Here is a 15,742-nt window from a genome sequence, read left to right as displayed (position 1 = left end):
ATACATCTTCTCTCGTCAAACTTGTTCTATTCTGTAGTACAACTGAAGGAAATTGTCAAAACCCTGGAGAAACTAAATGGAAATGGAAGATGGAAGTGGTTGCTTCACTACAGGGAAACTAAAAAGCTAAAAGATGATGTGAGGTGAGACCTTTATGGAATGTGAGGCCTGGGTGTGGGGGAGGGTGGAGACACCCGGGTTCACCCAGAAAGGCTCCCTGAGCTCTGGACCAGTGTCATCCAAGTGTTGCCACAAGGTCCGTTTGCAAGAACATAAATCATCTGTATCACTGAAGGCAGTGTTTAGGTCTGTGGACTGTTTTTCGGGTTTTGTTTTTATAGCAAGGCTTTCAGTGCAGGAAGCTGTGTTGTGACCATAATCCAGAGTTTGAGTTGCCTTCTCCAGACCAATAGTGACCAAGTCAGACACACACAGGAATCCTAAAATGTAAAAAAACTAAATTCACTTATGGGTTTTTGGACATTTATTCATAAATTAGGTTGCTCCAGTTATAAGGACAGAAAAATTGAGACCAGCATGTAGCCTTAAGTTAACTCAAATAATAGACTAGAAACAGGCAGACCCCCTTCAATGAAGAGACTTGGGGCCCGTGGGAGGCCCTTCCGTATCAAAGATGGGCCTGCAGGTTGTAATGAGACGAGAAAATGAGTGTGGGAACGCAGAGGTGGACTGTGGGAGTCTACAGATGGGACAGGTCATCTGTCACAGGACTGTCCTAATAAGTTCACACATAGGAAGTAGACAGTACAAACCCACTTTAATGATGTGGAAGTTGAGACACAGAGGATGCCAGATCTGACCCAGGCAGACAAGGAGGAAGTCAAGAAGCTGGGCTTTGACCCGGAATGTTCGTCTCTGACCTGACAGTTACCTTCTGTTGGACCGCACTGCTTTCTCCAGAGGAAGACAACTGAAATCGTGGATGTGCACGGGATCTCGAAAGATGGCCGAGAATAGCAGCTGGGGAAAGGCTTGCACTTAGGAGAGGAACTCGTACAGGAGGAAAAGAGGGAGCGGAACGGAGAGCTGAGACTGCCAGGGAGGAAGGGGCTCCAAGGGGCCCTCACAGGGCTTAGTTAACACAGCACTTTGGAGGGAAGGTGCAGCTTCAGGCGTAAGTACAGAAGCAGACGAAAGCTGAGGTGACAGAGCACACCTGCTAAGACCGGTCAGTGGAAGTTAATTCAGCTGCACAGGACCTCGCGTGAACAGACACGTCACTGGAATCTCTTCACATCAGGCTAGTCTCAAAGAGTGAGAACTTTTCAGAAAACTTATCGTATCCTTTTGCCCTTGGAGGCGGGGAGAATTTGTCCAAAACTAAAACGAAACACAACAAAAACCATACGTGGTTATCAGTAGCTACAAAACCATCCTCTACTTCATCTCTAGGCAGATACAGGACTAAATAGATACATACTTTTTAAAATATGCAAAATAATGCCACACATAGCATAAAACAGTAATTAGAAGCATATAAAAAATTTCTGTTCACAGTGATCAACTATGTACAGTATGATGCCAGGCATATAAATTTACATGTATGAAGGATAAAACCTGGAAGGAAATTCATCATGACACAGTTCATGGTGTGACTAGACCTGTGGGAATATGCAGGCTTTGGGTTTTCTCCAGCAAGCAGGAGCGAGGGTGTGAGTACTGGAGGGGCTGCAGGATGGAACATTTTCCTCTAAAAGGAAGAATAAAAGGCAGAAACAAGATTTAAAGTGAGGTGAGAAAATTCTAGCTGTTAGATGATCTTAATGAAGTTGGTGACTATCTAACCAAACAGAAGTAGAGTGGTTTTGGAGAGCCAAAGGCCGGGAAGCACTGCTGTATGAGACAGGATGCAGGAAGGGGCCCGCTGGGAATGAGTGGGAGGCTTGCCAGCCACATGGCTAGAAGCAGTGTTCGATGACCATGTGCTGTCCCTCCTGACGGAACGAGGAGCAAGTACACTCAGAATGTTTTGAGGGAACTCGACAGGACAGTGACATCTGGGAAGCCAAGTGTGTCGTACAGAAGAACAAAGAAGGGAAAAGGAGTTTGACTAAGTATAGTGAAGGCCAGAAAAAGTCGAGGAATAAAGCAACTGAAAATTAAGATACAGAAAATCTTTCACAAACTTAGACTTATCTAAATTTAACATTTTTGCGTATTTTTCAGAGTGGATTCAATTGCACATAAAAAGAACTTAATACTGAAATCGTATCAGAGTGCAAATATCATTGAGCTGCTTCATTATCACCAGTGTGACTCCCGATCAGCAACAAAAGCTGAGCACCTGAAATGTCTGCTAAACCTGCAAATTCAGCACGTCCACGCCAGGTTTGCTGTCTTCCTTACAGGTAAATTCATAGCCTTAGTTCTAACTTCCATCAACCAGTTAACACCCAGTAGGTCCACTCTAGAAACATCCTTCCAAGCGGAGTCACTGGCGGCCAGGAATAAACGCACATGAGGCTGGGGCAGCAGGTATTGTGGGTTTTGTCCTGTTAACAGAAAAAAAAAACAAACAAACCCTGTACCAGATCTGTTAAGTGTAACCATCTAAGCTTTTAAAGAAGTGCCCATCAGTGGTTTCAGCTCCCTCCCTCCCACCACCGCCCATGGAGGCGGCTGCTCCCAGAGCTCCAACCTCATTCCTTCCTCAAAACAGGCTCGCTTTTTCCTTCATGTGTATGAGTCTTTTTTTTCAATAAAAGGGATTTTGCTACTTTTTAAAAATATTAATGAATTTTTTCACCAAAAAAGGTTGTTTTTCTTTTTACAGAAAAGCCTGTTGTCTCCAGAGAAGTCTTTGAAAACAGTGGCATCCTTGTTACAGATGTAAATGACTTTATTGAAAATATACAGAAAGTAGCAGCTCCGTTCAGGAGTAGCTACTGGTAAGAACACTTGTGACTCTCTCCCACGTGAGCTGCAACTGACAGCAGATGCTGACATCTGTGTCTGCGGGAAACCAGTTGCTCAAAAACTTTTGTAGGTCATGCTGTAAATTTAAAGTTTTGTTTATTTAGGGGTGCTGCCAGTTTGGCATAAATGGGACTTTCTCAAGTATCACTAATGAAATAACTAACCTACTTTCTAAATGAGTGTTTTCACCTGCAGTCCATCTGCTGCCAGGACGGAAGACAATGTAGCCTACATGCATAGACATTTTCCCCAGTAGGTAGCATCCTATTTATGGAATAGTTCTTGGTTATTTTATTTTAAAGACGGAATTATCAATTTTGTATTTATCCAGGTGATTTAACTGCAGCTTACCTAGACATCGGTGATGCCAACAACAAATTGGTATTTTCCCTTTTCTTTGAAAACCTTTGATTTTTCAAATATGAGAAGACTGTTCTGTGTATCTCAGTGTTCTACAACTTGGGGGAACATTTTTCTTCATGTTTTACACATTGCCAGAATGTCTGACTTTGCTGTCTGACTTTGTTCACAGCAGCACTGTAGTTTTCTATCAGTTTTGGGTTACAGTGTTCAGTATTACTGTTTTAAATTATTTTCATTTTAAGCAGAATAGCTTCAAAGCTATTAACTGAAATTAATGATAAAAATAAGAATTTCACAAGTGTACTCAACTGTAGCAAAAATAAGTCTGTTTTAACCAGTAGCTTTGTTTTTGCACGTTAAGGTCAGAAATGCACATGTAATGCATGTTATATAGCCTGTTTTAAAGGTTTTACCACCTGTGTAAAAACTAAAATCTTCAATGGTTTTATCTGCTGTTACTCATGCTACACTACATAAACATTTTTTACCTAAATGGTACAAATTTATAAACTGTCATTTTCACTTCACTCAGTTTTTGTAAACAGCGCACTACAAAAATCAACCCTCTGAGGAAGAAATAATCATTTATTTATATTAGAAATCATTTCTACAACAATCTTTAAAACTCAAAACCAAGCAAAAATATTTAAGATACATAGTATCTATTTGGAACAAAGGTTTTTGTAACTAATTGGTTTCAATAAAGACAACTACAAATCATTCCATTGCTTCTGCCATGATTTTATAGCAAATATTAAATTTGTAAGAGAATGTTCTACAGCAGTTTAAATTTTTTAGGCCATTTAGCAGAATAAGTAGCTTCCAAAAGAATCCTACCACTTACCTCACTTTGGCCTCCATCTGTCAAGCCTCATCCCTGCAGGCCTGCCCGGTGCTTTACCCTCCCTCGTGCGGTGCCGAGCAGCAGGCTCCAGCAAGAGGACACTTCACAACTCTCCGCTCGGCCCTTCCAGGGGGTCATGTCAACCTGCACAGGAACTTCCCTCAAAAGCCATTTATCTGCTTTTATACTCCCCCTACAGAACCGAAAGTGTTCCTTTCCCCTCGTTATGTTCTTAGGAGGAGGAAGAATGACTGAGTTTTAATTATTCTCACCCTAGCTCTTGCTTAGAGACCCACTCAGCTGATTTTTACCCCAGGAATAAGAATCTAATAGGACCATAACTGTATTTGGTACACTGAATTAATTTAAAATTACTATGGAAAAGGAAAGTAACATTTACAGCGCACCTGCCAGCCGTGCTCCTCCCCTGAAGAGCCTTCCAGCACCCATGAGGCCGCCCGTTCTGTAACTGAAGGCTTAGCCAGGCCACAGAGGAGCAGGTGCCTCCAGACTGAGCTTCTGCAGAGACTGCCCTCATCACCTTTGTGCCCCGTTGGCCTGGCACAGAAATGTTAGTTGTTCCAATAAATACACCGAATGCAGAATATGAAGACATCCTGGTGCTTCCTTCATATTACTAACCCAGCTTGTGCCTCCACCTGCGTTAACGGTTCACAATGTGAAATACTGCAGGAAAAGAGGGGAAAGGCCTGCTGGAATTTTAGATAATCTTATGCAAAGGAAGCAGTTCTTTTCAACCAGGGTGATCTAGGGTTGTCACGCCAGGGAGGTGCATACAATGTGCAGGACAGCCCACCTACAACAACAAATTCTCCAGCCAAAAATGGATAGTGTGAGATTGAGAAAATGAGCTAAAGTAATCACTTGGATAATCGAAGTTATTATTACCCTAAGTCCTTTAACAGATCGCCTACCTTAGTCTATGTCCTTCAGACTCAACTTTAAAAGAGAATACAGTTGCAATGTCCTCATTCCTCCGACATAAATGACAGACTCAACTATAAAAGAGAATACAATGTCCTCGATGTAAATGACAGCACATACAGTGAGGCTTTTAACAATCAAGGGGAAAGGAGGTACCACTAAAATCTATGTCTGTCTACAATCTGAATTAAATGAAAATACTGGGACTTCCCTCATGGCACAGTGGTTAAGAATCCACCTGCCAATGCAGGGGACATGGGTTCCATCCCTGGTCCGGGAAGATCCCACATGCCACAGAGCAACTAAGCCCGTGTGCCATAATTACTGAGCCCACGTGCCACAACTACTGAAGCCCACACGCCTAGAGTCCATGCTCCGCAACAAGAAGCCCCCACACCACAACGAAGAGTAGCCCCCGCTCACCACAGCTAGAGAAAGCCCGTGAACAGCAAGGAAGACCCAACACAGCCAAAAATAAAATTAATTAACTTATTAAATAAATAAATATATTAAAGCACCCATTCCACCGGACGTCACTTACTCTCTGATGGGAACGAATCCTTGTTCTAAACCACTACTAAGGATATCTAAGAGAGTCTAATAATTATATTGTATCCAGAAGTAATTCGAAGTCTACTCACAGTGAAGCCAGATGGCAGCGCTCCACCATCCACTAGGGTCTTCAGCACTCTTCCCCGGCATCCGTTTTCAGCTCTAGCGAAGGAGATGAGCAGCTACGTCAAGGCCAGTACAATACTTACTAGCTCTGAACTGTCAGGACACAAAAGACCAACAAGAGGGAGCTGGTTTCCAGAGTTTGGCTTTATTTTGCAGTACAGAAATCATGTGGAGCCATTGTGAGACAGACATCATTGAAGCAGAGGCTCGGTCAAATCAATACTGCGTTGCAGCAGCTTGGTCCGTTGAAGAAGCCACACCTGGGATACAAAAGCAGCTTCTACGTTTACCTGCTTTATGACAGGTTCTTTCCCCTCTGCTCTCATCAAATTTATTAGATTAAAACACCACACACAGGCTTCCTCCAAAATGACTCTCAAAGTCTGGAGTTTGATTAGAATTGGAGGCCCACGTAAACCAAGCTTGTGGCTATGCTGCCTGGGCACTGTTATAACACTTGATGTAAATGTAAAGGGGTGGGGAGGAGTGAGGGATGCTGTCCCCAACAATGGAACATTCGATTCCGTATCTCCTTCAGGTCAAGAGGACAGATGGCACGCAAACTGTACTGACACAGCTCTTGAGCAGCAGAAGCTCATAACTGCAAAGGCTACACTGATTAAAAGATACAAATACTGTATCAAGTTCTCTGTATCAGTATCACAATGTTTTAAAACTGATCCTTCACTAGAAAAAACAAGCCAGTATTGGTTAAATTGAACAGAATGTGGGAACCTGCCAATTCTGAAGAGCCACTCCATGAAAACAAGTTAACACATGATATTAGAAAGGGGAGGAATATGTACTGTACAGTGCTCCGCAATCTCTCAGCTTTGATTACAAAAGCAGGCCTTACAATATTGATTTCATACAATATGCATCATTTGTCAAATTTTAAGTTTGTCCTAATTAGATGATAACATGTACTGCTGTTAGTCTTCCCCATAGATGTCATTTTTCTTGCGCTTCATTTCCTCAAAGTCAAACTCGGATCCCATCATCCTCTTATAGATGTCCTTAATGTCATCACAGGTTGTCTCAAAGTGAGTTGTGGCATCATATGTACGGGATATAAAGATCTGGAAATGAAAGTCACAAAGACTTAAGACTATTTAGTGATGTCTCCCAATAAAGCCTGGTAATTACCCTTTTCAGATTGCCACTCACCTGGCTTTCTGTTCCCAAATCTTTTGGTACAAGGAGGTCACTGATGCTTACGAATCTGGAGGGGAAAAAGAATTAAGTAAGCAGGGAAGTTGACACGCCCACTCACTGCTTTGCCTGAAATTCAAAACCCAGGCTGGTAAGAGATGATGGCTGCTCTCATTGTTCTCATGGGGTTCTGCTCAACATGGAGCCAAAGGCAGTCCTGGGTTTGAGCTGCTATAAATGAACGCATCACTTACTTCTGCTCAATTGGTTCCAAGAGTTCCAGAGCTGGTCTGATTTCTTTCTCGGGCTCCTTGGTCTCCACGGTTGTGCTGGCGATGGCAATGTACTTGCCCTGTGCGGCCACATTGTGTGCAGAGGAGATCATGCAGACATAGATATCTGCAAGCAAGCAAAGCCACCTCACTGCCAGGGTCTTTAAACCTTGGGCCTGTGTGTGCACTCAGTTTCACCCATACTTCACTGAGGTGTGAGTTAAAATTACTTGGAACAGACTGGATCTTCTAAGCTTAAGTTCTATATGGAGACAAACAAGGTCATACATAAAATATACAAATATTCAGCAACTCTTAGCCTACTGGCGATAAAGGATTTATGTGGCAGTGAACGGTGGACGGGGAGATGACATTCTCTACCCAGATGTCACAGCTCACTGTGGAAACCTGTCTTCCTCTCTGAACCCTGCATTTAGAAAGGTTTTGAAGAGCTAAGATAGGATTTATTTAACTACTGATTTCTCATTTTTTAAGCGATATAAAATTGCAAACACAATAAGCTATTCTTGAGTTGGCATAAGCTCATAATAATTCCATAGATTCTACCTGTCTGTACACCACTAAGTAACTACGTAATTTCCAATATAGAAGATAATTACTGGGCTCCCTTTACTCTTTTTACACTCTCCCTGATCCTGAGATCTACTTGGGAACCCTTGAAAGATTACTTTCATCTGTGTCTCTTAGTTCTCATAATTTCTGTGATTTCGTTTCTTACATGGAAAAAAAAATTAAAAGCTTTAGGGCTTCTAACTGAAAGGAAGATGGGAAAAGCTAGTGGATGAAAGAAAACTAGTTAAAGCAAACAGATTAGGAATTACGATTTCAGAGCTAAGTCCTGATCTTTTTTTTTTTAATTTATTTATTATTTATTTTTGTCTGCGTTGGGTCTTCATTGCTGCACGCGGGCTTTCTCTATTTGTGGCGAGCAGGGGCTACTCTTCGTTGCAGTTCACAGGCTTCTCATTGTGGTGGCTTCTCTTGTGGCAGAGCACGGGCTCTAGGTGTGCAGGCTTCAGTAGTTGCGGAGCGTAGGCTCAGCAGTTGCAGCACGTAGGCTCAGCAGTTGCGGCACGTAGGCTCAGCAGTTGCGGCTCACGGGCTCTAGAGCACAGGCTCAGTAGTCGTGGCACACGGGCTTAGTTGCTCCGTGACATGTGGGATCTTCCCAGACCAGGGATCAAACCCCTGTCCCCTGCATTGGCAGGTGGATTCTTAACCACTGTGCCACCAGGGAAGTCCTGCTAAGTCCTGATCTCAATCAGAGAAATCAAAGTTGTTTTCTAGCACATTGCTAAAATCAAATACAAGTATTAACTTGACAAATCATGACATAAAAGCAGTGCTATCATCAGCTCAAAGTAACAGTGAAATCAGGTCAACTAATAAGCATAAACCTCCACAAGCACAAATGTTCAAACCAGGCAAGACTGCCTGCTCATCCAGTCCAGCCTCTCAGTTCTACAGAAGAAATGGAGGCCCAAAGAGGGGGTACAAGTCCAAGGCGAGGCTCCTAGGCAAACGTTTCCATTTCAAAGTGGTGACTTAGGATCTCTATGAGCTAAAAGGTTTGGATACATCACATTTTATTTTCCGTATGTAAACTAAAGTCTCTTCACTATAATAGAGCAGATAAAATTTGGAATTTCTACACACATCTGCTTATCTTCAAAACTGACCTGACTTCCGATTGACTTGGTTCTGTGGAATAATGATCTGGCAGGAGTTGGCATCGTTGGTGTTCTTGATGGGGTGGTTGAGGATGCAGATGACTCTGATCACCTGGCCCACTTTCTCGACTCGATCTTTCACATAGCTGGGATCACAGATGAGCTGCTTACAGCGAGCGATCTGTAACAAAGCATTAAAGACTTTCTAATGGGTATAATGATGCCATCGTTCTTGAACATCGCCTGTTATCTTCATCAAGTTAACTGTAGATAATTAGTGAATTATAGATAACTATGAAAACTAGCTTTGCCAGGCTTCCCTGGTGGCACAGTGGTTGAGAGTCCTCCTGCTGATGCAGGGGACATGGGTTCGTGCCCTGGTCCGGGGGGATCCCACGTGCCGCGGAGCGGCTGGGCCCGTAAGCCATGGCCGCTGAGCCTGCGCGTCCGGAGCCTGTGCTCCGCAACGGGAGAGGCCACAACAGTGAGAGGCCCGCGTACCGCAAAAAACAAAAAAAACAAAAAAACCTAGCTTTGCCGACAATCCCTATAAATTCTCCTGGAGCAAATTATAAATTCTAAATCTTATTGAAATATTAGGAAAAGTGTGTTGCACGGTTTTCAGACACATAAGTTTTAAAACTGGGCAGAAGAGGGTTCAAATCCTGGCTCTACCCAACCTCAAAGAGGTTGTTGTTAGGATTAAATGAAACAGTGTATTTAAGGAATGTCATTATATGTGAATGGACCCAGTGAAAAGTAAATGGTCTATAAATAGTTCTTTCTAATATTAGAAACAGACCATAATCTCTCCTTTTAAGACTATACTTACTATGTAAAACTTAAGTTGCAAGATAAATTATGTATTATTATATTATAGTCTTCCTCTTTATATCAAAGCCCTGAAATGTCCTAAGAGGAAGCAGTTGTCTGAAGCAAAGAAAAATGGAATGAATAAAAAGAACTTTGAGATATCAGATTAAGACGTTTATCTCTATTCCTAAACATCTATTATGTGTATGCTGGAAGCACAAGATAGTTACAGAAGACCTACAACAATAAAGGGTCAGATGGCCAGCTAGTGAATATATAGATTATATGGTCTGAACCCACAGAATACCATCAGGAATCCCAATTTTTTTTTTTTTTTTTTTTTTTTTGCGGTACGTGGGCCTCTCACCGCTGCGGCCCCTCCCGCTGCGGAGCACAGGCTCCGGACGCTCAGGCCCAGCGGCCGCGGCTCACGGGCCTAGCCGCTCTGCGGCATGTGGGATCTTCCCAGATCGGGGCACGAACCCGTGTCCCCTGCATTGGCAGGCGGACCCTCAACCACTGCGCCACCAGGGAAGCTCCCAAAATATTTTTTTAAACATAGTTTCTCAGTTTCTTTTTTGAATGGTTCCATTTGTAAAAGTTGATGGTTCATGAAATATGGTCTGGCTTGCAGACCAACAGCAGTGGCACCATCTGAGAGCTTGCAAGAAAATGCAAACCCACCACAGACCTACTGAATGAGAAACGTGTACTTTGACAAAATTAACAATTTACATTCAATTCAAATTTGAAAAACACTGCTCAAAACTCCACCTGGCCAGTTCCCTGGCTAAACCCCAAATAAAATAATGTTAATAGTAATGATTATTAACATTATTAATATTTAATAATTTATTAATAATAAATAGTAAAACAGTATTGGCCAAGCCCCAATTCACCAATAAGTTATAAGTGGTACATATAAAGCTAAATTTAAATGAAAATTTGGGAGACAGGCACCAACCCACACTACATATATAATACTTACCATTTAGAGCTCATTCATAATTTCTGTTTTAGTCTAAGCAACGATCAACACAACAGAAAATATTAAACATTATCTATAATTAGTTTTCAGTCATTACGAATACCAAGTTACCATAAAGAAAACATACATGGTGTGAAATCTAGGATCGATGTCCATACCAAATTTAGTACTTATTAAACAATAAAGTTTTCTTTATGAGACTATTGATATTTCTTAAATTGTAAAAGCTACTTACCTCTCCTTCAGATTTTACACCAATCACTTTTCCATTTTGCATAATGATTTCTTCAATTGGTTTATTCAGCATGTAGGTACCTCCATAAATAGCACTTAGCCTAGCAAAGTATTTAAACTACAATTAGTAGTTATAATTATAATCAATCAGTAATTTATAATTATTTCAACTACTAAAGTCTCCTTTCTTAGATTTTAATGAGTTACAGGAAACATGTATTTGTTCAGTTTCCTTCCAGAAGGCATTCGTTTAAGTCATAAAAGCATCAATTCTAAAACAGTCAAAACCATGTAATGATGTCTACACAATGATGTAGTTATGAATATCAAGTGCAAACAAACAAACCACACTGACCAGTAGTGGAAGAACAACTTGTAAGTCTAATCCTCCTGCATATTAAAAATTAAGACTGAACAACCAAAAATCTATCAGGAAGCACACTGGACAGTGAGTAAAAGCAGGCAGAAACTAGACAAGAGACTTGAAGGAAGCAACTGGATGAGATCTTCATGTGGTTTGTATGGCTCTTCCCCTGACAGAATGATCTACCCAGTCCTTGTAACATGGGACAGCTAGAACAGAAGCAAAAAACCTGCAGTCTTACTGACTTAACGTGCCGTAAGATAGAGTTTGGGGCTGTATGAGGAGATAAAAATTGTAGGAGAAAGTCTTCCAAAATGGGGAGCAACCAAATTATAAAATCTCTTCAAATCCTTAACTAACTCCAGAAATGCTTATACACAGGAGAGAGACTCCAAGGAACCCAGCAAAAAGCAAAAGCTAAAAGGCAAAAAGACGTGAGGAGAAACTACAGCTACAGGCCTTAAGGACAAATAAGTTTGAAGTTTGAAACTGCCATATTAAAGGAACTTGGTACATACCTTGGGCTTTCCAATGAAACCCCAGAGGACCACACCTCACTAAGGATCCAGCCAAAGACAAAAGACCCCCCCACCTACAAAGTATAAAATCAAGTCTCCAAAAGTTCAAGGTGAACGGCCAATAATTTAAGTGCCAACTCAAAACTAAAATCAACACTCATCACAGAAGGAATCCAGCATCTCTACAATATACCAATCAGTATGTCCAATATACAATCAAAAATTACTGGACACATGGAAAAAAAGAAAATGGAAAAAAGTAAAGAGGAAGAACGATCAAAACAAACAGATGCCCAGATTACTGATGCTAAAATACGCAGGGAGTTAAATGCAGCTACTACGAATATGTACAAGGACAAACATCCTGTTCAATGATCTATGTTCAAGAATGTTATAGGAGAGAAGTCAAGAGGGCGATGTGGGAAGACACGGAGTTAGCGTCTCCCCAGAACTAGGGCGGCTGCCAGGCGCTGGTGGGGGACTCTGACCCCCAAGGAGACAGGAGGAACCCCATAATGAACGAGTAGGACGTAAGGGGACCGAGCGGGGAGGAGAAGTGGAGGCCAGACAAGATCAGCGCCCCTGAGGCTGGGGAGATCAGGAGAGGCAGGTGGGAGGGAGTCTCCAGGAAGAGCAGGAGAGCAGCGGAGGGCGACTGCCCCACCTACTCGGGCACGGGGAGCCTGCTGAGCTCCCAAACTGGTTCCCCCACCTCCAAAGCACCATCCAGGCGGCATGTGTCCTGGGGGACACAGAAAGGAGGCCGAGGGGAGTACCTGAGAGGCAAGTGGGAGGGGCCCTCCAGAGGAGTGGGTGAGGAGCAGAGGGTTACCGTCACCCCACGCACTCAGGCACGGGGAGCCTGCTGAGCTCCCAAGTGAGGTCCCCTGCCCTCTGAGACTAGGGGTGGGGGGCACGCCTGGGCCCCTTCTGTTCCTTGAGCCTAAGCCCCACCCCTCACAGCCCCCAGGGCCTTTTCCAGCTCTGTGGGTCCTGAGCATTGGCCCTGCCTACCACCCAAACCTCGCCCTTGCTTAGGCCCCGCTCTCCACAACCAAGGCCCTTACCCCCGCACCGCTTTTTTTTTTTCCTTTTCCCTCCTCCTCTTTTTTACTATTGTGGTACTGATGTACCTTCTGGTTGTTGATTCATCTATATTTTTATTTTTACATTCTTTATAATACATCTGTTAGTTTCCTAGTCTAATTTTACTTTTTACTTTGTTATTCTTTTTTTTTTTGCCACCCCACGCAGCTTCCAGGATCTTGATTCGTGAGCCTGGGGTCGGGTGGAAGCTCCTGTGGTGGGAGCTGTGAGTCTGAACCACTGGACTAACAGAGACCCTCAGGCCCCAGGGAATATTCACTGGAGTGAGGTCTCACAGAGTTCCTCATCTCAGCACCAAGACCCAGCTCTACCCAATAGCCTACAAACTCCAGTGTTGGAAGCCTCTGGCCAAACAACTAGTAAAACAGGAACACAATCCCACTCATAAAAAAAAAAAAAAGGGGGGAGATAGCAAAAAAATATGTCACAGACGAAGAAGCAAGGTAAAAACCTACAAGACCAAATAAATAAAGAGGAAATAGGCAATCTACCTGAAAAGAATTCAGAGTATCGATAGTAAAGATGATCCAGAATCTCGGAAATAAAATGGAAGCACGGATTGAGAAAATACAAGAAATGTTTAACAAAGATCTAGAAGAACTAAAGAACAAACTAACAGAGGTGAACACCACCAATAACTGAAATGAAAAATACACTAGAAGGAATCAATAACAGAATAACTGAGGCAGAAGAACGAATAAGTGAGCTGGAAGATAGAATGGTGGAAATAACTGCTGAGGAGCAGAATAAAGAAAAAAGAAAAGAATTGAGGACAATCTCAGAGGCCTCTGGGACAACACTAAACGCACCAACATTCGAATTATAGGGGTCCCAGAAGAAGAAGAGAAACACAAAGGGTCTGAGAATATACTTGAAGAGATTATAGTGGAAAACTTCCCTAACATAGGAAAGGAAACAGTCATTCAAGTCCAGGAAGCACAGAGTCCCATACCGGATAAACCCTCAGAAAAACACACCAAGACACATATTAATCAAATGAACAAAAATTAAATTCAAAGAAAAAATATTAAAACCAGCAAGGGAAAAACAAAAAATAACATACACAGGGATCCATCCCCATAAGGTTATCAGCTGATTTTTCAGCAGAAACTCTGCAGGCCAGAAGGGAGTGGCAGGGTATACTTAAAGTGATGAAAGAGAAAAACCTACAACCAAGATTACTCGGCCCAGCAAGGATCTCATCTAGATTTGATGGAGAAGTCAAAAGCTTTTCAGACTAGCAAAAGCTAAGAGAATTCAGCACCAGCAAACCAGCTTTACAACAAATGCTAAAGGAACTTCTCTAAGCGGGAAACAAAAGAGAAGAAAAAGACCCACAAAAACAAACCCAAAACAATTAAGAAAATGGTAACAGGAACATACATATCAATAATAACCTTGAATGTAAATGGATTAAATGCCCCAACCAAAAGACACAGACTGGCTGAATGGATACAAAAACAAGACCCATATATATGCTGTCTATAAGAGACCCACTTCAGACCTAGGGACACATACAGACTGAAAGCGAAGGGATGGAAAAAGATATCCCATGCAAATGGAAATCAAAAGAAAACTGGAGTAGCAATACTCAGTATCAGATAAAACAGACTTTAAAATAAAGACTGTTACAAGAGATAAGAAGGGACACTACTTAACGATCAAAGGATCAATCCAAGAAGAAGATATTAACAATTATAAATGTTTATGCACCCAACATAGGAGCACCTCAATACGTAAGGCAAATACTAACAACCATGGAAGGAGAAATCGACAGTAACACAACAACAGTAGGGGACTTTAACAACTCACTTACAAATGGACAGATCATCCAAAATGAAAATAAATAAGGACACACAAGCTTTAAATAACACAACAGACCACATAGACTTAATTGATATTTACAGAACATTCCATCCAAAAGTGGCAGAATACACTTTCTTCTCAAGTGCACATGGAGCATTCTCCAGGAAAGATCACATCTTGGGTCACAAATCAAGCCATAGAAAATTTAAGAAAACTGAAATCGTATCAAGCATCTTTTCTGACCACAATGCTACTGGAAATCAATTACAGGATAAAAACTGTAAAAAACACAAATACATGGAGGCTAAACAGTGCACTACTAAATAACCAAGAGATCACTGAAGAAATCAAAGAAGAAATAAAAAGACACATAGAAACGAATGACAACAAAAACACGATGACCCAAAACCTATGGGACGCAGCAAAGCAGTTCTAAGAGGGAAGTTTACAGCAATTCAATCTCACCTCAAGAAACAAGAAAAATCTCAACAATCTAACCCTACACTTAAAACAACTAGAGAAAGAAGAAGAAAACCCAAAGTCAGTAGAAGGAAAGAAATCATAAAGATCAGAGCAGAAATAAATGAAATAGAGATGAAGAAAACAATAGCAAATATCAATAAAACTAAAAGCTGGTTCTTTGAGAGGATAAACAAAATTGATAAACCCTTAGCCAGACTCATCAAGAAAAAGAGGGAGAAGAGGCAAATCAATAAAATTAGAAATGAAAAAGGAGAAATCACACAACTGACACGGCAGAAATACAAAGGATTATAAGAGACTACTACAAACAACTATATGCCAATAAAATGGATAACCACTAAGACATGGACAAATTCTTGGAAAGGTACAGTTTTCCAAGACTGAACCAGGAAGAATTAGAAAATATAAACAGACCTATCACAAGTAATGAAATTGAAACCATAATTAAAAATCTTCCAACAAACAAAAGTCCAGGACCAGATGGATTCACAGGTGGATTCTATCAATCATTTAGAGAAGAGCTAACACTGATCCTTCTCAAACTCTT

At 41.7% G+C, this 15,742-nt stretch overlaps 2 protein-coding genes across 2 annotated transcripts in view; one reads left to right on the top strand and one right to left on the bottom strand.

Moving 5' to 3' along the window:
- Positions 1-5,790, top strand: part of TASOR2 (transcription activation suppressor family member 2) — a 70,872-nt gene extending 65,082 nt beyond the window's left edge. Inside the window, exons 22-24 of the mRNA XM_082619800.1 lie at positions 38-143; positions 2,188-2,369; positions 2,795-5,790. Coding sequence (XP_082475926.1) covers positions 38-143; positions 2,188-2,369; positions 2,795-2,913 — 407 coding nt within the window. The 3' untranslated portion in view covers positions 2,914-5,790. The remainder of the gene's footprint in view (positions 1-37; positions 144-2,187; positions 2,370-2,794) is intronic.
- A 103-nt stretch (positions 5,791-5,893) lies between these two features.
- Positions 5,894-15,742, bottom strand: part of GDI2 (GDP dissociation inhibitor 2) — a 47,171-nt gene continuing 37,322 nt past the window's right edge. The window contains exons 7-11 of the mRNA XM_082619801.1: positions 10,919-11,018; positions 8,892-9,063; positions 7,174-7,318; positions 6,935-6,989; positions 5,894-6,846 (exon numbers count right to left, since the gene is read on the bottom strand). Coding sequence (XP_082475927.1) covers positions 6,700-6,846; positions 6,935-6,989; positions 7,174-7,318; positions 8,892-9,063; positions 10,919-11,018 — 619 coding nt within the window. The 3' untranslated portion in view covers positions 5,894-6,699. The remainder of the gene's footprint in view (positions 6,847-6,934; positions 6,990-7,173; positions 7,319-8,891; positions 9,064-10,918; positions 11,019-15,742) is intronic.

The sequence above is a fragment of the Mesoplodon mirus genome (genome assembly GCF_964341445.2).
Source record: "Mesoplodon mirus genome assembly, chromosome: 4".
Taxonomy (NCBI): Eukaryota; Metazoa; Chordata; class Mammalia; order Artiodactyla; family Ziphiidae; genus Mesoplodon; species Mesoplodon mirus.
Note: the sequence above shows the minus strand (reverse complement) of the source record. Positions and strands in the feature narration are given on the sequence as shown.